This window comes from Xenopus tropicalis, chromosome 2 (genome assembly GCF_000004195.4).
Source record: "Xenopus tropicalis strain Nigerian chromosome 2, UCB_Xtro_10.0, whole genome shotgun sequence".
Classification (NCBI taxonomy): domain Eukaryota; kingdom Metazoa; phylum Chordata; class Amphibia; order Anura; family Pipidae; genus Xenopus; species Xenopus tropicalis.
Window position 1 is genome coordinate 178,466,495 of NC_030678.2, and position 22,156 is coordinate 178,488,650.

Here is a 22,156-nt window from a genome sequence, read left to right on the forward strand (position 1 = left end):
GCGGCGTAAGTTATATATGTGTCGCCCTTGTGTGGTAAGTCTCTGCGAGTTTTCAGTTACTGTCTGGGTGAGACTGATATGGCGTTCCTCTAGGTCAGCCATTTTCATGTTTAGCGCTTGTATTTCAGTTTTAATTACCTGGGTTTCGTGCTGTTGGCTTTGCTGAATGTCGGACAACAGTTTCGCCAGGTCGGCTTTCTGTGGTGGAGCAGTGATCAAGCTCAGCAGGTCAGCGCTGTTCATAGAGGTGATGGCGGGAGTATCCACTGAGTCCTGAGAGTGTTCTGACTCCGGGGTCTCGTCCGCCATTTTGGATCCTTCATCTGTATCAGGCGACGGAGGATTTTTGTTGAAAAAGTGACCTATTTCTTTGTCCTTTTTCGTATTGTTAGTCTTTAGGGGTGCAGAAGAGCCGCTGGATTTCTGTGCTTTCCCCATTGTGTTAGGAGAGGGTCAATGTATCGGGGATACAAGTACCGAGAGCAGGAGCCCAATCAGAACACGTCTGTCTCAGGCAGCCATCAAACCACGCCCCCTTATATTTATTCTTATACAAGCTGTAACTCTCTTTTTAAGGTCAATGGCGGTCATATAAGCATTTCACTACATATCGTACTGTGTATGACTTGTAGATAATGGTGTTTTAGGTTTATGCTATAAACACATATATTTTAGTTATTATCAAAGGACAAAGATTAGGAACAGGACACAGGCACAGAACAACTGCACTTGTAGGTTGATTTTAGACATCAAGACCAGAGGTCATTCTATTTACTGTACTTGGGCCTTAGAATGTTTACAGAACAAGGAATCCATCTGTTTCTCCTGTCACAAGTATCCCTAATGCAAGGTTAAGAAGGTCACAAATAGTCTCAGAAACACCAACTGCACAAACACCATTTGGGACACTTCGCTGATGTAGAAGATTTCTTTTACCAGAGAGATACCTGTTGGGGCGATTGTGCTGAGACAGTGAGACACTTAATCCTTTCCTAAAGATGGACAGAGAGACGCAGTTATGCTAAAACAAGGCTAATGATTGGCTGCCATGGGATCAGCCCCAAGTAGGAAGAAATGGTTAAATGGCAACATTTTTGTACTTGACTTTGTTCCCTCACGTCCTCACGAGCTTTCAGGCCGTATGAGCTATTATTTAATACTCTGTATTGTAATACTCTGTATTAATGTATACCTCTAATAAAGCTGTCTGGTTAATATCCTTTGTGAATCTGAATGGTTCAGGTCAGGCCCAGGGGGAACTTCGGGGCCAGGCTCGATTTGAGTAAGTATTTATTTAAATCCAAGAGCGACTTACTCACTGTGGGGGAATCCTATATCCCTAGTGGAGGATCATTGGAGTATATAGATACGAGCAAATTATAGAATTACGAGCATTTTATATAGATATATATAACTCCGACATGACTGTGTATGTGACAAATAAAATTTGAATTTGAATTTGAAATTGAATTAAATCACACAACTTTGCTTTTTTCCTTAAGTGGATTAGAAGCTGAATAAACTCTTTATAAAGAATCTAACCAGTGAAACACTGCACCGTTCCCCCCGCAGGTGTATATAATAGCCCTGTATGGTACATGCAGTAAATTAATTGAATGTAGTCTCCAAACATAGCAAAGGTTAAGTCTCCATCAGTGAATGATCCAGTGAGGAGATATTTTTGTCAATAGGAGACCTGGGCTGAGAGTTAGGATTTTTCCGGTCTCTTTTTATAAATGGACTGACTCTTCTGGCAATGTGAGAGGAGTGAGCTCCTGAGTAGTGACGGGCGAAATGTTTCACCAGGCATGGATTCGCAAAAGGCGAAAAATCCGCAAAACGGTGAAAATGTCGCACGACAAAAAAAATTGTCGCCCGCGGCTATTATTTTGTCACACAGCTATTGTTTCATCGCCCGCGTCTATCATTTCGTCGCGCGGCTATTCTTTTGACGCCCACAACAATTCTTTTTTGACGCTGGCGACAATTTTTGGACATGCGGCGAATTTTTCGCCATTGGCGGATTGTTTCGCGCAACGGATGAAAAAATTCACCACGGCCAAAAATTGTCGCCGGCATCAAAAAAGAATTGTCGTGGGCGTCAAAAGAATAGCTGCACGACGAAACAATAGCAAATAGCCGCGGGCGACAAATTTTTTTTGTCGCGCGACATTTTCACCGTTTCGCGGATTTTTCGCCTTTTCGCGGATCTTTTGAAAGATTCGTGAATTTTTCGGCGAAGCGAAATGGAACAGATTCGCTCATTCCTACTCCTGAGGTTTCCCTCTGCTCAGCTGTAAATTGCCCTTTTGAGTTGAGAGACTTTGTCACAGGAAAAGAGGCTTTACCCAAATGTGAAGTAAAATCATATACAAATCTCTCAGCTTCTTTATAATCCTAAAAAGGAATGCCCCCCCCCCCCCCCGAATCCAGGAAAACGTTTAAAATGGCGGGATATAGCGATGCAAACTTTACCTCATGGTGAAACAGCATTTGACAGACATTTGTAAAGTTTTGCCTCTTTTTTGAGAGAGTAGCAGAGAAATCTTGAAACATTATGATTTTGTCTTTTTCTAAATAGAGGTTTTTGGATTTCTTGTATGTCTGGAGTATTAGTGTTTTATCAGAATAGTCGAGGAATTTTACCAGAACTGTTCTCGGTTTGTGATGTGGCGATTCTTTCCCAGGCCCCACTCTGTGAGCTCTTTCTATTTGTAGGGATATACCGGTAATATCATTTTGTAGCCCCAGAGATTTAGGGAGCCATTGTGATATTAGTTTAATGAGAGAGTCCTGTTTATAATGCTCCGGTATGCCTACAAAGCGCAACTTATTCCTTCTGGGCCTATTCTCAAGGTCTTCAGTTTTATTCAAGTCCCAGAAACTGTATTTTTGACTTAGCTGAGGGAGAATAATCTTCCAGAGAAGAAATCCTTTCCTCCATTTCTAATATTGAAGCCTTATGTGAGGCAACTTGCTCCACTATCTTATTAATCTCTGATTGTAGGTTTTTAACTGCCATTTCAATTGATTTTTCAATTGTAGGGTTAATTAAATTTGCTACCTCGAGTGCCATTTGCTTGTAATTCATACTCTGTGCCTTTAAATCCGAGCAGCCTTCAGATGCTGTGTGATTTTGAGAGATCTCATCGGCCATCTTGGATATCTGATGCGAGTCTCACTCCCCTGCAGAATCCAGTGCTGCGGAGTTTTTAGGTTTCTTTTTCTGTTTAGGAGAGGTCCCCGCCATGGAAGAGACAGGTTAGGGGGGGGTCTATTTATTTAGAAAATTTCACTGATATGGGGGCACGCACGGCGCTCCTTCACTGTGCGACCGCTCCCTCCCTCAGGCGCCATACCCAGAAGTCCATTAACGCACTAGTGAATCAGCCCTATTGTCTCATACCACATGCACACAGGTATCTAAATGCTTACATCATTTTATTTGTGGTTTCTACTTTTATTTATTACTGACAGAAATGTGCTGCCGCCATGTGCTACTGCCAAAAGAAGCAGACATCATTCTTAGCTAATGCCATGATCTTATTCATATCCAGCCCCATTCTATATACAAGTAGTATAAGTAATAAACTATAGTAGCATTGTGTCCTAAATATGTATCTTAATCATTTTACAGTCAGTGGCCCAGGGAATATATCCAAAATAAGAGTCTTTGTTACCATGGAGTCCATGGAGTTATACAGGTTGATAATTCATTTTCTAGTCTTACTTTCCCAGTCTTACAAAAAGATTTAATATAATGGACGTTTGTGTTTGGACAGTTGGACCAGCAATTAAGTAAACAATACAGATAAACCTAAAGATCCAAACAGAAGGCAAAATCATTCTGGAGAAAACTGACTTGATGGAACCTAATAATAATTATAATAATTAGGGCAAGGTTAGTAATAAACCATTGTAGGTGTTTCCTAGTGAGGTGTCTCCTCCTGGTGTTCTGCTCAGGGTGGGACATGATAATGTTCAGAATATATAAGAATTGAAGGGAAAGGAACAAAGACCAAAAAGAAAAAATAAATCAAAATAATTATGAGTGTGCTACTGAGAATCCTGAGGGTTAGCAATAATTCACTGTAAGTGTTTCCCAGTAAGGCCCCGGCGGGTGTTCTGCTCAGGGCGGAAGAGGATAATGTAGCACTTGGGAATGAAGATACAGCCCAGCAGCCCTGCACTGGAAGCCAGGATAGCGAAGATCTCCACAGCCACCATGTATTTGCCCTTGGTGCTCAGGTACGCTGGGATGAAGGACACCCAAACACTGCAGAACACCAGCATGCTGAAAGTGATCAGCTGGGCCTCATTGAAACTGGCTGGTAACTTCCTAACCAGGAAAGCAACAATGAAACTTAATCCCGACAGGAACCCCAAGTAACCAATCACAGTGTAGAATGCAGTGACGGAGCCTTCATTACATTGTAATATCATCTTCCCAGTGTAAGTGTGAGTGTCATAGTCTGGGAATGGTGGGGAGGAGATCAGCCAGACCAGGCATATCCCAACCTGGAGCAGAGAGCAGAGAAGGACCAGGCAGAGGGACACTCTTGTTCCCACCCATTTCTTTATCTTGCTTCCCGGCTTTGTGGCATTAAAGGCAATGGCGACTGTGACAGTTTTAGCCAGGACACAAGAGACAGAAAGTGTAAAGTTGATCCCAAATGTAACTTGTCTGAGCAGGCAGGTCACTTTCTGAGGGCGCCCAATGAACAAGAAGCAGCAGAGGAAGGACAGTGTGAGGGAGAGGAGGAGGGAGTAGCTCAGGGTTTGGTTATTGGCCTTGACCACAGGAGTTTTGTGATATTTGATGAAAATCAGCAGAACTGAAATGACAGTAAGAGAGGAGAGAACCGAGACTGCAGCCAGAGACTGTCCCAAGGGATCCTCATATGAAAGGAATTCTGTTATTTTCTGGATGCAAATAGTTCTATTGTCATTGGGCCACTGATCTTCTGGGCATTGGATACACGTTTCCATATCTGTGGGATATTAGAATGAACATTAGAGAATAGTAACTGTGACTAAGGTACTTGTATGGATTATTATTGAGTATATAAATACTGAGAATGCACCACACATGATACTCAGATAGTTACAGTGTAAGAGACATGTAAGGAGATAAGTCAAGGAGGACACAATTACCTAGAATACAAATTCCCAAGAAAACCAATTTCCCAGAAAAGCCAAATTAACCACATCCTCCAGAGAGTACCATACAGTGCCATATGCAGGAGTGAAAAGGAAAACTATACCCCCAAACAATGTAGGTCTCTATAAAAATATATTGTATAAACAGCTTTAGGGCTTTAGTTCATTACATGTGTATCACTTGTATCTGATGCAGGAGGTCCTCTGCCCGCAACTTCCCAAGAGTCAGTTCCCAGTCAGTCAGTTCCCAGTCAGTCAGTTCCCAGTCAGTCAGTTCCCAGTCAGTCAGTTCCCAGTATATCACACAGTCTGTGCCTGCCCAAATAATTTGTTGAGGAACAACTTTGAGTTTTGGGGTTGGTGGGAAACGGACCTGTTGTGTTGGAGATGTGTCCCTCCTCGCAGGGCACACAGTCATAACAGCAGGAAAACTCTACTTCTCGGGAAACTTTCCGGTACCCTGGGATACAGCTGTCACTGCACACGGAGATTGGGATCTGAAACCAAACACCATAACAGCAGGTAATTGTGCTTCCTGGGCAAGTCCTGAAGACTAATAATGGCAAAATAGTTTCCATGAATATAGTATTAACAGTGGGAAAAGCCCAACAAAACCTTCACAGATCCCCAAACTTACACTACTTTTGCAATTTGCCGACTGACACATTTAGCGCTGCATTCTCGCCAGCACTTTGTGATTTCCCCACTTTGAGTTTAGTTTTGAGGGAAGCAAGCCACAACAGAAGGTTTAGTGAGGGAAACAACAGTGTTAGTGGGTGGTGGGACCATGTGGTGGGGAATGTATGGAGGCACAAGAGAGGGCATGGGGGGCAGAGGAATGAAGGGAAAGTCATTCTGCCACTTTACAGAGCAAAACTGGGCAGCAAAGTGGGAAATGAGGTTCAGTGTTGATTAGTGCAAAGTTATGCCCTTTGGTAGAAATATCCTTGGATATGGAGATTTTTGAAGATAACAAGTGGTCTAATTCCAGGGATATTGACACAAGGGATGAAACATAATTTTGCCTCTTTATAGGTCTGTCGTAAGGCCTCATCTGTAGTACGGGGGCTCCAGTCATTAAGAGGGAGGTTGGGGAATGCCCTTCCCGGGGGATATTGGGTAGGGGGTTCCTCACTGTGAGGGCAATAAGGAGGTTCGGAAATGCCCTTCTGGGGGATGTTGGGTAGGGGGTTCCTCACGGTGAGGGCAGTGAGGAGTTTGGGGAATGTCCTGCCGGGGGATGTTGGGTAGGGGTTTCCTCACGGTGAGGGCAGTGAGGAGGTTGGGGAATGCCCTGCCGGGGGATGTTGGGTAGGGGTTTCCTCACAGTGAGGGCAGTGAGGAGGTTGGGGAATGCCCTGCCAGGGGATGTTGGGTAGGGGGTTCCTCACGGTGAGGGCAGTGAGGGGGTTGGGGAATGCCCTGCCGGGGGATGTTGGGTAGGGGGTTCCTCACGGTGAGGGCAGTGAGGGGGTTGGGGAATGCCCTGCTGGGGGATGTTGGGTAGGGGGTTCCTCACGGTGAGGGCAGTGAGGGGGTTGGGGAATGCCCTGCCGGGGGATGTTGGGTAGGGGGTTCCTCACGGTGAGGGCAGTGAGGGGGTTGGGGAATGCCCTGCTGGGGGATGTTGGGTAGGGGGTTCCTCACGGTGAGGGCAGTGAGGGGGTTGGGGAATGCCCTGCCGGGGGATGTTGGGTAGGGGGTTCCTCACGGTAAGGGCAGTGAGGGGGTTGGGGAATGCCCTGCCGGGGGATGTTGGGTAGGGGTTTCCTCACGGTGAGGGCAGAGAGGGGGTTGGGGAATGCCCTGCCGGGGGATGTTGGGTAGGGGGTTCCTCACGGTGAGGGCAGTGAGGGGGTTGGGGAATGCCCTGCCGGGGGATGTTGGGTAGGGGGTTTCCTCACGGTGAGGGCAGTGAGGGGGTTGGGGAATGCCCTACTGGGGGATGTTGGGTAGGGGGTTCCTCACGGTGAGGGCAGTGAGGAGGTTGAGGAATGCCCTGCCGGGGGATGTTGGGTAGGGGGTTCCTCACAGGGAGGGCAGTGAGGAGGTTGGGGAATGCCCTGCCGGGGGATGTTGGGTAGGGGGTTCCTCACGGTGAGGGCAGTGAGGAGGTTGAGGAATGCCCTGCCGGGGGATATTGGGTAGGGGGTTCCTCACAGGGAGGGCAGTGAGGTTGGCTATTGTGATACTAGAATCTACAGTTAGCATAGATGTATAGTATATATGTGAGTATATAGATAGGTTGTTAAGAGTGTGTGAATATATATGTGCACTGAAATTGATTTGGAATGGTTGAACTTGATGGACTTTGGTCTTTTTCCAACCCAACGTAACTATATATCTATGTAACCCCAGGGCCACAGCACAGAAAGCAGCACATTTACCTGGAAACAAACAAGAGATGTGAATTTGCCCTTTCCCAGGAGCTCACCTCTGTATCATTCGGGTACCAAACAATGGCTCTGTCATTGAAAATCAGCTGATTGGGGTTCGACGTGTTGTACCTTCCCACTGTGATCACATTCAGTTCGTTGGTTCTTCGATCAGGGAACATGACCCAGTTTGTGAGATCATATTGTCCCGGAGCTTCTCCCTCCTTGTTAATATAAATCTCTTCTTGGGATGAAGAAAGTGTAACATGAACCTTTCTCAGCAAGTGATTCAGCTAAGGGGAAACAACACCACGGCATTATTTTCTTTATTCACTTATTAGTGAGAGATTTACAGGCAACTGATACAAAGGGAGCGGCTGCCGGAGCTTTTCTGGTGAGAGCTTCTTTCATTTGGACCTACAGACCCACCTCACATCATCCCCATAAATAAGTTTTCCTTCTCTACATTGATGGACAGAACAGTCTCTCCAACTACTGACGCATTTTGTGCCCCATAAACAGCAGTTGCTCAGAGTATAAACACAAGCCATAACATTTACAGCTTTATACACATCCCCTCTAACAGGACCCTCCTCACAGGGATTCCTCAAGCAATTTTCAAGGCATATCATCTAAACTATCTTCATAGCCATCCAACCCCCTCTTGAAGCTATCTAATGGATAAGCCATTACAAATCTCCCCAACTTTTTCATTGAGAGTCCCTATCCTTGCAACAATAGTGTGTCCTTTCTCAAATCCTTTCCATATTCCAGTATTTTTCTCAGTTCAGATTAAAACACTTTAGTGGGATCACTACTCAAACATCAATATTGTTTCTCATCATTGAATTGTGCCGATATATACTTCTCATCGTAATCTCTCTCAGGAACTTCTATTGATCCTCTCTTATCTCTCTATTACTTTTTTAGGGATTTTAATGCCTGTTATTCTTTCACTGTCAAGTTCTTTTTCATACTTTCCTTCCCAGATAACTTCAAGTCTTCCCACACCAGTGTATAAAACCTATCCAGAAATGGTCCAGTCTGTCCTACAGGATAAAAGCAATGTGACTCTGGATGCTGCTTGTATGGGAGTTTCGAATTATCATTGTTGTAATTATCAAACAAATAATCTGAAAAGTATATCTAATAAAGTAATTAGTGCTATCCCTGCCCCAACCCCAGCTCAGCCTGCATTCTGCCCAGACCCTACCATAATACACTGCTTCGGACAAATATTACAGAACTTTGGGTGATGATTCAATGTATTTCAACAAAGCAGGTAAGTTAGGTCTTGCGTACAAATTAGTGACAGGGGGTGGTGGACCTAATGCTGCAGGTGACAGGGTAGGAAAGTATTGTGGGTCTGGGATGGTTTGGTTAAGGGTGAGAAAAAACAAGGAAGGGAGCCAAGTCTGTATCATTTGGAGGTATTTCTAAAAGGAGAAGCAAAGCTACTGATGCAGATTCTTTCCAATAGATTAGCCAGAAGGAGACAAGTTTGAAATCTATATTTATTCTGTAGAATGCTTTACCATACATGAGAAAACAGCCCTAGAAGCTCTCTGTATTTGTTTAAGAAAGTAGTTGCCATTTAGCTTGGTCTGACATCACGTCCTGTTTGCATCCCTGTGCTCTGGGCTCAGATTACAGCAAATGTTTGAATGGGAGCGTGAGAAGGAGGGTGAGAGGGAGGAGCAAGTTGAGCATGCTCAAGCCCGAGCCCTGGAGGTTTGAGCTGAGAGAAGGAAGTCTGATACCTAAGAACATGTGTAAAGAATAGACAGAAAGAAATCATGTGTTTCTATTGACAGAGGACTCAGAGCAACATTACTGTGAGTGTGTATGGCTATATTTACATAGACCTTTCTGATACATCTTAGTTTTAATCTTTTCTTTTTCTTTAAAGGTTACCCTAAACATACTAAGTCCCTTCCCCTACGTGGTACCTGTGCTTGTTTTATACATGAATGTATATTTGTATAATCATTGTACTAAATAAGTACTTCAGCTGTGTTAAATAAACATCAATTTCCTGATTAAGAACCACTGGTGCCCATATTTCTTTATTTGCAGCTTATAAATTGTACTGAATTATCTCTCCCTCTATCAATCAAAGAAAGTTTTGAAAATTAGAATTTAAAAAAAATATATCTAGTTATCTGGAAGCCACATATGTTGGGCACTGTACACATATTTGTTTATATTTGTTTAGGAACTTCATGACTTTGTATTCCACAAACTCTTATCTTTGTTCCAAACAGGATCTACTAGATACCGTGCTGTGTATCTGACTTTAGTGTAAATGCCATAGAATGGGAATTGTTCTGCAAAATAAAAATGGAAGAGTTAAAGGAAACTGCAGAGCAGGGGTCCCCAACCTTTTATACCAGTGAGCCACATTCAAATGGAAAATGTGTTGGTGAGCACTAGAAGCATGAAAAGAGTTCCTAGGGTGCCAATAAGAGCTATAATTGGCTATTTAATAGCCCCTATGTGGACTAGCAGCCCAGAGTAGGCTCTGTTTGGCAAACTTGTCTCCAAGCCAGAAAATCAAAAAGAAGCACCTACTTTGAGGCCACTGGGAGCAACATCCAAGGGTTTGGTTAACAACATGTTGCTCACAAGCCACTGGTTCTAGAGTATGGAGGCTTAAACCAATATCCCACCTTCCATGGGTTCAGTTCCCTCTCCAGTTGGGCTTTCTCTGTAGGAGCCCCATGAGAAGTCTTCTCTGAGAGCAATACATGTAGAGCCTGGGCCAACAAATACACAGCCTTGTACACACTGTAGGGCACTCTGAGATCCAGCTGTCTAAAGTGAGGGATTGATGCAAGGGTCTCATTTCCAAGAGAGGAAGAATTTAGAAAGTCTTCACTGCCGGTTATATTACTCACATATGTTTCACTGTTGGCCATGTCAGTAGATAGGTCGCTTACAAAATCCAGCCATGTTTCTTCAATGAATATATCTTCTGGATACTGATCAGGGTTTGCAGAGAATAAAAAATCCTGAAATCCATCCATTTCTCTAGCAGCTACTGGAAAAGCCAAACTTCCAGCAAATAATTCCGCAATCTCATATTGGAGAATAGAATCGGTAAATGAAGATGAGACTGACAAAATCCAAGTTCTTTTAAAGCTAGACTTAAACTTAACCTGTCTCAATATTGGCCAAAGCTTATTGGTGGAATCACTGATTATGACAACTCTGGAAGCTGTTTTTGAAATTATTTCAACCATTCTGTCATCGTCACTGCCATCCCATAAGTATTCATAAGCAAATTCCACACACATCCCATTGCTTGTAATCAGCTCTATTAGTTGTCTCTTTATATAATCTTCTTGATTATCTGCTACCAAGATTCCCACCCAGGTCCAACCAAAGTGCTTCAGCAGCTGAATGAGAGCTTGATGGAAATATCCTACATTAGGGACCGTTCGGTAGACGTATGGGAACCTCCTTCTGTCAGTGAAAGTTACATCTGTGGCTCCGTAGCTGATCTGAAATGATTAAGGAATAGTTGTATCAATGCACATTTAAACAATTATTTCTTTTTTAATTTCTAATCACTAAAGAGGATAGTGACACAATAAAATGTAATCTGCAAACATGTTAACTTTTTAATTTGTTTTTACACTTGCTACTTCTTGTAATGTCCACTGAGCCCTGAGCTTGGTACATTTAGAGACAAAGCCATAAATGGGTTAACCATTCCTAACATGAGGAAATGTCTAGGGAAGGTGATTTCATTTGCCCAGGGGTAGTGAGTGTAGTTCCTAATTGTGAGGCTAAATAAGGTGAAGGGGCTCATGGTTCTGTCACCTTGGACACCACCTAGTACCAGGGGTGGATGTGCTGGGTGGTCAGTAGACCTCAGTAAGGAGAAGCCAGGATCGTTAAGTAGAATCCCCAACCTTTTTTTTCCCATGAGCCACATTCAATTATAAAAGAGTTGGGGAGCAACAAAAGCATGAAAAATGTTCCCAGGGTGCCAAATAAGGGTTATGAGTGGCTATTTGGTAGCCCTATATGGACTGTCAGCCTACAGAAGGCTCTGTTTTTCAGTTCATCTGTTTTTGTATGCAACCAAAACTTGCCTCCAAGCCAGGAATTAAAAATAAGGCCACTGGGAGCAACATCCAAGGGGTTGGTGAGCAACATGTTGCCCCCGAGCCACTGGTTGGGTATAACTGCCTTAGTGAAATCAAAGAAAGAGACCTGTGAATGAGGGCTTCTAGTTAGTATCAGGTAGCTCCTGTTATAGCACAAGTGTAAAAGAAGCAGCTTTGTTCTCTACTGAGGAGACTGAAGTGTGGGGGGGGTAGTTTCCCTGTTAATACCCCTCATATTGTAGAAACTCTAATGTGTAGATACATCTTAATAGAATGACTTGCAGCCCACCGTGAGCTGACATCTTCTCTTGTATTTCTTTATAAATCTACTCTTCCTTTGTAAAAACCACTGGTGTCCAGTATTTTTTGTAAAAGTACTTCAATGGATTATGTTGTACTAACGTACTTACTTAAGTAAGTACTGTATAAAATAATTTTACTTTGAATTTTCTTTATAGGTAAAGCGTTTATTATAGTGATATGGCGAAATGTTTCGGCAGGCATGGATTTGCGCAAATTTCCGCGTTTCACGAAACAGGTGAAAAAATTCGCTACAGAAAAATTCCCTGTGCGTCCAAAAATTGTCGCCTGTATCAAAAACCAACGTCAAAAAAGCATAGCCGCGGGCGACAAAAGAATAACCTCACGACAAAAGAATAGCCGCGGGTGTCAAAAGAATAGCCGCTCAACAAAAGAATAGCCGCGGGTGACAAAAGAATAGTCGCGCAACAAATGAATAGCCGGGGCGACAAAAGAATAGCTGCGGTACAAAATAATAGCCGCGGGTGACAAAAGAATAGCCTCAGGCGACAAAAGAATAACCTGACAACAAAAGAATAGCTGCCGGTGACAAAAGAATAACCTCGGGCAAGAAAAGAATAGCCGCAGGTGACAAAAGAATAGCCGGGGGTAACAAAAGAATAACCTCATGACAAAAGAAGTTTCCCTATTAATACCCCTCATATTGTAGAAACTCTAATGTGTAGATACATCTTAATAGAATGACTTGTAGCACACTGTGAGCTGACACCTTCTCTTGTATTTCTTTATAAATCTACTGCTTCTTTGTAAAAAACCACTGGTGTCCAGTATTTTTTGTAAAAGTACTTCAATGAATTAAGTTATACTAATGTACTTACTTTCTTAAGTATAAAATAATTTTACTTTGAATTTTCTTTATAGGTAAAGTGTTTATTATAGTGATGGGCGAAATGTTTCGGCAGGCATGGATTTGCGGCAAATTTCTGCGTTTCGCCATTGGCGGATTGTTTCGTGAAACGGATGAAAAAATTTGCCGCGGAAAAATTCACTGCGCATCCAAAAATTGTTGCCCATATCAAAAAACAATAATCGCGCGTCATGGGTGACAAAAGAATAACCTCATGACAAAAGAATAGCCGCGGGTGTCAAAAGAATAGCCGATCAACAAAAGAATAGTCCCGCGACAAAAGAATAGTCGCCGACAAAAGAATAGCCGCGGGCGACAAAAGAATAGCCGGGGGCGACAAAAGAATAGCCGGGGTGACAAAAGAATAGCCGCGGGTGACAAAAGAATAACCTCACAACAAAAGTATAGCCACGGGCGCCAAAAGAACAGCCGTGGGCAACAATTTTTTTTGCCATGCAACTTTTTCGCAGTTTTGGCCAAACAGGACTGATTTGCTCATTACTAGTTAATTATTAGTCTTCTTTCTCCATGCCCTCAGCTGTATGAGACGTTCTGTCCGAGCATGAATAGTAGAGTGAAAACCTATTTTTGGTTTAATCTTTCTGCAGATTGATGAGCGATTTTTTTCACAAGATATGGATTTGTGAAACTCTGCATTTTGCCAGAAGCAAATTTCTTCATGAAACAGTGGCAAAAATTCACTGCGATAAAAAATTTGCCAATGACTTCAGTGTATTTGGAGAAAATTTGTGGGCCTAAAAAGAAAAGTTACGAGAAATGAGATTGAGTGTCTTCTTAACCTCTGGATGGCCTGCAATCTTAGCAGAATGACCCCACCAGAGGATCTGAGAATCCAGCGAATTTTCAGAAGTCGGCCCGACTAAGGACACAGGAACCACCACTCTCTCTCGTATAATTGGACAGGGTGGAACCGAGGAAACTTCTTCCAAAGACAGGGATCTGGACAGGGCATCAGCTTTGATGTTCGTAGACCCAGGTCTATAAGATATAATGAAATTTAACCTAGAGAAGAATAATGCCCTTCTAGCTTGTCCTGGGTTCTCAAGTTCTCAAGTTTTGAGAAAACCTTGGCTTCCTTTAAACTGTCGAAGAGCTCTGGAATTAAGGGGAGTGGATAGCGATTTTTGACTGTGATTTTATTAAGACAACGGTAGTCTTGAAATGGTCTGATACATCTTTCTTTTGGATAAAGAAGAAGCCAGCACTCACAGGAGAACTAGATTTCCTAATGAGGTTCTCTAGGATGTATTGCTTCATGGCTTAAGTCTCTGGGACTGATAGTGTATACATTCTACCCCTTGGAGGCATAGTGCCAGGGTGCCATAAGGCCTATGTGGCGGGAGAGTCTCTGCATTCTTCTTCTCAAAGACATCACAAAACTTGACATAGCATTTAAGCAGAGGAGGGGAGTCATGTTTAATTGAAGAGACATGGAGTGGCACAATTGGAACCCTAAGCAGTGAGGTCACCAGTGGTCCAATCAAAGGTTGGATTGTGTTATCTAAGCCATGGGAAACCAAGGATAAGTGGGGTAGCGGGACATTCGATAATCAGGAATGATAACTCTTCAGAGTGCAACCACCCCACCCGTAATTGCAACAGCACTGTGGATGATGTTAACTAACCCGAAGGGGAGGGGAAGCCACGCTTTTGAAAAAGGAAATATCGATGAAGTTCCCTGCTGCCCCAGAGTCCAGGAATGCTTGACAGGGGAAGGACTTAGAGCAATAGGATAGAGTAGAAGGGACAAAAACTCTAGAAGCTTGAGAGTCTGGGAGTGAAACAATTCTGCCTAGGAGAGACTCCCCACTCGGACCTACGTGGGAGCATTTCCCTGACATTGAGGCTTTACAGGGCAGGGCTTATGTAGATGACCATTTCCTTCCTACGGGTCCTCTCCTCTGGGAACAGATGAGCAGCCCATAGTTGCATGGGCTCTTCAGCTTTAAAAGCTGGGACCAAAGAGGATTCAGGAAGCAGCATAGACCTTAATAGCCTTCAGTTATGCAGGACCAGAACCACTGTGCCCCCAGATCTCTCTGTACCAGCACACTGCCTACTTCCTCTTCCTGGGTGATGTCACTTCCTCATCCTTTGGGTACCGCCTCTCACCGGGACTGACAAGCATAACAAGAGATGACAGTTCCTGACAGTCAGTGATACAATCTAAGACTCCACACTTCCCTCTGAAATTATTTTCTCTGCAAGGCATACTCTCTGTACTCCTTCAAAAACAAACTCAGATACTAGCATTTGGGGCATTAGAAATCTACGTGCCCAGTCCTGGAACTTAAAGGAGAACAAAACCCAAGTTTTCAAAATGTTTTTTGCCACATGTCCCTCTCCTGAACCACCATAATGAAACTTCTCCCAATTACTTACTATTTCTGTACCACGCCAAAGTTATTTTCAGCCGCATCGTTACTTGCGGCGGCCATTTTTTTATTGATCGCGTCACTTCCCTCTGGCTTCTAACATCAACGCTGGCCCGGGGAAATCTGTAGAGCTGTGTGAGCATGCGATTGGCTTGGGGGAGTGAAAGTGCTCGTGCGTACGCCCTAATCTCACTATTCGGCAAAAGGAAGCTGGAATCTTTTATAGGAGTGTACAGTATTCTTTACTTTGATTTATCATTGCTGGAATGGAAGAAGTCTACTGCAGGAAAGCTAATGGTAAGTAGCTCTTCACATAAAGGGCAACAAGCTGAGCTTAATTTGTAAATAGGGTTTAGTTCTCCTTTAAGGGCCAACGCCCAATTCTTTGAGCATTTTGTGCCCTCCTGTTCATGCTTGCAGGTTATGCACCCATTCTGACTTATTAATTTTACACTTTTGTCTTTCTTTTCATTTTTTCCCTAAAAACTATTTATTTTGGCAGTGTGGCTATTGTATTGGGTATTTTGACCACTATGCTGTATGACTTATTTTCTTATTTTATTGATTTACACAATTCTTGTGGTTTTATTGCATTGTTACACCACCATTCTTGTTCCTGGTCTGTGTTTTAGCAGAATTTTATAGTTTGTTACTTTAGTGTAGAAAGACATCTTCACCCATGTTGGGTTTGTCAGAATGTGTACTTTCCAAGAATATATGGTTTCCTGGGGGTCTCTGTACAGTTAGGGGGGGCTTACTACCCATAATACGCAGTCATGGGGCTCATTTGGTAGAAACTGATTTGGAAGGCAAGAAAAATCCATATGCACAAGTTTCATTTAGTAAAAAATGTCATCTGTGTTTGTTATGGAAAATATTGTTTTCATTTTTTATTTTTTTTTTAGACTTTTAAAAATCTATCTTGTTACAGAAGTGTAATTACAAAAATTCTAGTAGATGAAGGAAACACCGAGGAATCTTCTGCTGGGCACAAACAGAACATGCAGCAACATAATGGGAAACATCTTGGACAAGAGAATACTATCTGAAAATGAGATTGTCTTCTTAATCCCTGGATGGCCTGCAATCTTAGTGGAATGACCCCACCCAGGATCTGAGAGACCTTAGCCTGAGGGACGAAAGTCTTACCAGACGGGCACTCCAGCGAATTTTCAGAAGTCGGCCAGCCTAAGGACACAGGAGCCACCACTCTCTCTCTCTCTCTCTCTCTCTCTCTCTCTCTCTCTCTCTCTCGAGAGAGAGAGAGAGAGAGAGAGAGAGAGAGAGAGAGAGAGAGAGAGAGAGAGAGAGAGAGAGGTATAATTGGATAGGGAGGAACCGAGGAAGCTTCTTCCAAAGACAGGGATCTGGACAGAGCATTTAGTAAAAAATATATATTGAAAGCTTACATTGTTCTGAAAAAAATTATACAATTAAAAGGTCCTCCCCAAGGAAAGGCCCCTAAAGGGAGAAAGCACAAAATGTTCAAAACAAAAAGTGACCGACTCAGCTGCCAGTGCAAGGGTTAATGGCCAGGAGTTCCCTATTGCCAAGGTCATAATTCTTTTCTTTATTACTGAGCTTACAAGAAAGAAAAGTACAGGAAGACCTTTCCCTCCTTGTCTTTGGGAAAAGAACTGCTCCAATGGCAAAATCCAATGCCTCCATCTCAATGATGAAAAGAATTTGAGGTTCCACGTGACCAACGTCTGGGGCTGAGGTAAAGGTCACGTGAGCGGTCAAATGAAAAGCCCCCCAAGTTTGAGAAAAATAGAAGCTTCGCTATTGACTAATTGTCAAGGGTAATGGGGATCTGTTTGATGGCCAGAAGATTTGATTGTCTGTAATAAATACATGGTCATAAAGAACCATCTGGGGAACCATCTGGGGATGAGGAATGATAACTGAAACCTCTTTTCTAGATTTTTCTTTGGATATTCTTTTAATTCTTTTAACCCAGACTCCAGGAGATTAAAACTTCTACCAAAATGGATTTTAGCACCTGGTAAGAAATTTTTGCGGCTTTAACCGCACATAAAACTGACAGTGGGTTTATGAATAAGTATAAATGCAAGCACCAGGTATTTCTGGGGCCCCTACATGCTACGGACTTGGATAAACCTACACACATTGGGCACCTAACTGTTCAGTGGGCCCCTGGGGTTCGTATTTAGGAGGTGGAATCTTTGTACCTAGGTCACGCCTCCCAACTGTCCTGCTTTTTGCGGGACACTCCTGATTCGTGGAGCAAATCCCGCTGTCCCAGATGATTGTACACATTTCCCGCTTTGCCCGAATTAACCCCTCGCTTGTTTTATATTTTCCGTGCACTGTTCCACATGACATCACACTCTCATCGCATTAGACACACCCACACTTATTCAGCACTGCTCCGTTATATCTTTAAGCCAGGGGTAGGGAATCTTTCTGGCTGAGAGAACCATAAACACCACATATTTTAAAATGTAATTCCGTGAGAGCCATACAATATGATTGGCCGCAGATGCCACGGGGCAAGTTAGGGCGGGTCCCAAGGATGCCGGATGCGGATGTGATGCAGAGGAGGGCATGGCCTGTGCTTGGTGGATAGAAGATGTGTTCTAAGGCTTAGAACACATCTTCTATCCGCCTAGCGCAGGCCACACACCCCGCCATCAAAAGAGCCACATCTGGCTCCCGAGCCATAGGTTCCCTACCCCTGCTTTAAGCAGTGAGTTTTGAGTCTTCCTTGCATTCCTTCCCCTCTTGTGGTGCTGCCGTCCCAAGATTTTCTGCCTCCTCACATTACCTTCAATGTAAACTCTCATCTTCAAGTGCGGCACACTCATTTGTTATTGTAGCGGCTCTGATCAGGGAAAGCTCCAGGTGGAGGATGCGGGTCGAGCGAGGGGGCAGAGCCGGGAGAAAATAAAAGGAAGAAAAGAAATGTGCTTGAAGGTATATTCACTTTGTTGACTGTGGAGGGTCAAGGCATATACACTGAAAAGTGATGGCGGTATCAGACGAATGGCTGAGCATGGAGGTGGGGGAGTTGGAAAGCTGAAGGGGGGAGTGCATAGGGAATACATAATGCTGAAAGTTATTAGTGAATTAAGCAGAGCTGAAAATCTGTGGCACAGATGGACAAAAAGGGGTCATTTTTTATAGGTAAAACTTCATAACTCCCTGAGGTGCTGGTGATGCTCTAAATGATTTAAAGGGGACCTGTCACCCAGACATAAAAAGCTGTAGAATAAAAGCCCTTTTCAAATTAAACATGTAACCCAAAGTCATTTTTATTAACATATCTATACCCATTATATAAGCATTTAAAAGTCCCAGCTCTCAATCATATATTGCCTGACCCACCTCTATACCTTAGGGTGGGGCAGACAGTTACTTTCCCTTTAAATTCAGAACTTCTTAGATGTCACTGCCCTCCTCACATTCCCCCTCCCTCCTCACCATCTAATTGTGTAGCCAGTGCATGGATATGGGTATCAGGCCCCCCCATACTGGCACAGAAGCAAGATTTTAGCAGGATACACAGCTTGCCTTAATAACAGTGTCCACAAAATGGAGCCTGCCTGTTTTCTGCAATTGTGAATTCCAGTGCTGAAGGAAATAGGTTTAAAATAATTTATATAGTGTAAGTGAAGTTTGGTTTGCTTGACAAACACAATAGAAAACAATTTGCAATTATTTCTTAGCGTGACAGGTCCCCTTTAAGAACAGCCACCCTCCTGCACCCAGAGCGGTTGCCTGGGCAAGCACTAAGTTTCATACATGGAAGCATTTAAACCCATGTGCTAATAAGCCTCCATTTGTAATCGTGGGGTATGTTTGTACTGGTATGTGCTATGCACTTATCCCATCTCAGACTAAAAGATTATAATTAATCAGGGCCAAAATGTAGCATGGGATGGGAAATACTGTGGCTGTCATAAAATGCTGGGGTTCTGTTACTGTTATGACATGCGGGTGCTATAGATGGGATCCAGTGTGTTTGACTTAAACCATTAGTGTACTTGCAACTAATGTCACCATTCCAACCATTAAAAAAGGGTAGGGCCTTTGTAAAATGTGTGTTATTTTTGGGGGGGAGGTGACTACAAAGTAGGTGTGGTCAGATACATTTGTCCCTCTTTCTATTTCTTCGATGTTGGGAGGTAGTAATAAGTGGGGGATAAGATGCTGCAAAAAAATGTTTTGAGGTGATTTTTGGAAATGTCATCAAAAATGCCAACTTTAAGAAAGCTTTGTGGTTTGGTAGTTTGGGGTGTACCCATTTTGGATTCAGGAGAATGTGCATTTTCCAAAAATATGACTTTCTAGGATGAATTTCCTTACTTGTAGCTTTACTTTACATGCAATTCTGAAAATGTGTTGATTTTGTGTTGAAATGATAGATCATATGGATTATCTTCATCTTGGGCCCTTTCAAGCCACATAATTAAGTAAACCTATACATATTGGGTACCAAACTATCAGTAGTCCCCTGACCTGATATTTATCTTGTTACCCAATGATATGTGGGAGATACAATGCTGGGATGGGGAAGATTTAAGGCATTTTAAAGAATTGTAACACATTTTTACAATAAACAACAATAATTTTATGAAAGCATTGCATCTTGGTAGTTTGGAGCAGAAAGACATATTAACCAATTTTGGATTCATAAGAAAATGTTAATCCAAAAAGTGTAGTTTTCTAGAATTCGCTGCTAGTGGAATTTTAGCCATTGAAAGCTAAAGTATGCAGATTTCTGTAGCAGTGCTTTGTGACGATGGCATTGGGCTGCTAGGGGTGTGACCTACACAAGTGAGAAATCTCCATAAAACTATACATAGTTGGTATTGGTGTGTTCAGTTGACATGGGACTTTCCCAATAGGTTGTATTTTCCTACATACAATTTTGTTTCTGATATATGTGCTTATATATATATAATTTAATTTTTTTTAGACATTTAGAAGTCTATATCTTATTACCAAAGTAGAATTGGACGAACATTTTAGCATATTTTGAAAGCTTAGGTTCTCCTGAAAATATATTGCTTTCCTGGGTAAACTAAAAGGCCCCCGCCCCACCCAGGAAAGGTCCCCAAAATGAAAGAGCACAAAATATTGAAAGCCAGGCCCAATTTACAGACATAGCTACATCATATAATGACTTGATAACTCTGCGCATTCCTACTTTGTAGCAACATTATGGGGGGGCGGGGCCTGTTTCATCAGGGCAACAAAAACCCAGGAACAAAGTTGCATAGAGAATTGACTTGCAGAGAATGTTGGAAGTTGAACATCCTACATAAAGCACTAACCTTACTGCAAATGAGCCGGGGTGGGATCAACTGGGCACCAATGCAAGCCTGGCCTATTGCCCAGCATCCCTGCCCAACCTCTTATGTACGGATGGAAACAAACCCAGTAGTGGGGAAAAGGCTGTTTTAAGGGAAAAGCGAGGGTCAACTTCATATTAATAATCTTTGCTTCTGGAATCAGTAGTACAGAACCTGAAGATACCAGTACAACCCAGAATGCAAATACCCTCATATATCAATATCAGAGGTTAATTGCATAACAGTCTATAGGAGCAAACCACTCACAGTATGGTACCAAAGAGTAATGTTACAGTCCAATGAGGGTAGAAAGTCACAGTACAGTACCTGAGGGTAATGGTATGGCCTAGTGAGGGGAGAAAGTCACAGTACGGTACCTGAGGGTAATGGTACGGCCCAGTGAGGGGAGAAAGTCACAGTACGGTACCTGAGGGTAATGGTACGGCCTAGTGAGGGGAGAAAGTCACAGTACGGTACCTGAGGGTAATGGTACAGCCCAGTGAGGGGAGAAAGTCACAGTACGGTACCTGAGGGTAATGGTACGGCCCAGTGAGGAGAGAAAGTCACAGTACGGTACCTGAGGGTAATGGTACGGCCCAGTGAGGGGAGAAAGTCACAGTACGGTACCTGAGGGTAATGGTACGGCCCAGTGAGGGGAGAAAGTCACAGTATGGTACCTGAGGGTAACGGTACGGCCCAGTGAGGGTAGAAAGTCAAAGTATGGTACCTGAGGGTAATGGTATGGCTCAGTGAGGGGAGAAAGTCACAGTACGGTACCTGAGGGTAATGGTATGGCCCAGTGAGGGTAGAAAGTCAAAGTATGGTACCTGAGGGTAATGGTACAGCCCAGTGAGGGGAGAAAGTCACAGTACGGTACCTGAGGGTAATGGTACGGCTCAGTGAGGGGAGAAAGTCACAGTACGGTACCTGAGGGTAATGGTACGGCCCAGTGAGGAGAGAAAGTCCCAGTACGGTACCTGAGGGTAATGGTATGGCCCAATGAGGAGAGAAAGTCACAGTACGGTACCTGAGGGTAATGGTACGGCCCAGTGAGGGGAGAAAGTCACAGTACGGTACCTGAGGGTAATGGTACAGCCCAGTGAGGGGAGAAAGTCACAGTACGGTACCTGAGGGTAATGGTACGGCCCAGTGAGGGGAGAAAGTCACAGTACGGTACCTGAGGGTAATGGTACGGCCCAGTGAGGGGAGAAAGTCACAGTACGGTACCTGAGGGTAATGGTACGGCCCAGTGAGGAGAGAAAGTCACAGTACGGTACCTGAGGGTAATGGTATGGCCCAGTGAGGGGAGAAAGTCACAGTACGGTACCTGAGGGTAATGGTACAGCCCAGTGAGGGGAGAAAGTCACAGTACGGTACCTGAGGGTAATGGTACAGCCCAGTGAGGGGAGAAAGTCACAGTACGGTACCTGAGGGTAATGGTACAGCCCAGTGAGGGGAGAAAGTCACAGTACGGTACCTGAGGGTAACGGTACGGCCCAGTGAGGGGAGAAAGTCACAGTACGGTACCTGAGGGTAATGGTACAGCCCAGTGAGGGGAGAAAGTCACAGTACGGTACCTGAGGGTAATGGTACAGCCCAGTGAGGGGAGAAAGTCACAGTACGG

At 43.6% G+C, this 22,156-nt stretch overlaps 1 protein-coding gene across 1 annotated transcript; it reads right to left on the reverse strand.

Annotated features, from left to right (window-relative positions):
• Positions 1-4,046: 4,046 nt before the first annotated feature.
• Positions 4,047-10,561, reverse strand: LOC116408625 (vomeronasal type-2 receptor 26-like). The gene is made up of 4 exons (XM_031896266.1): positions 10,205-10,561; positions 7,595-7,828; positions 5,534-5,657; positions 4,047-4,991 (listed from the first exon to the last, which is right to left on the reverse strand). The coding sequence occupies exons 1-4, from the start codon at positions 10,559-10,561 to the stop codon at positions 4,087-4,089; spliced, it is 1,620 nt and encodes a 539-aa protein (XP_031752126.1). The 3' UTR covers positions 4,047-4,086.
• Between the last annotated feature and the right edge of the window lie 11,595 nt (positions 10,562-22,156).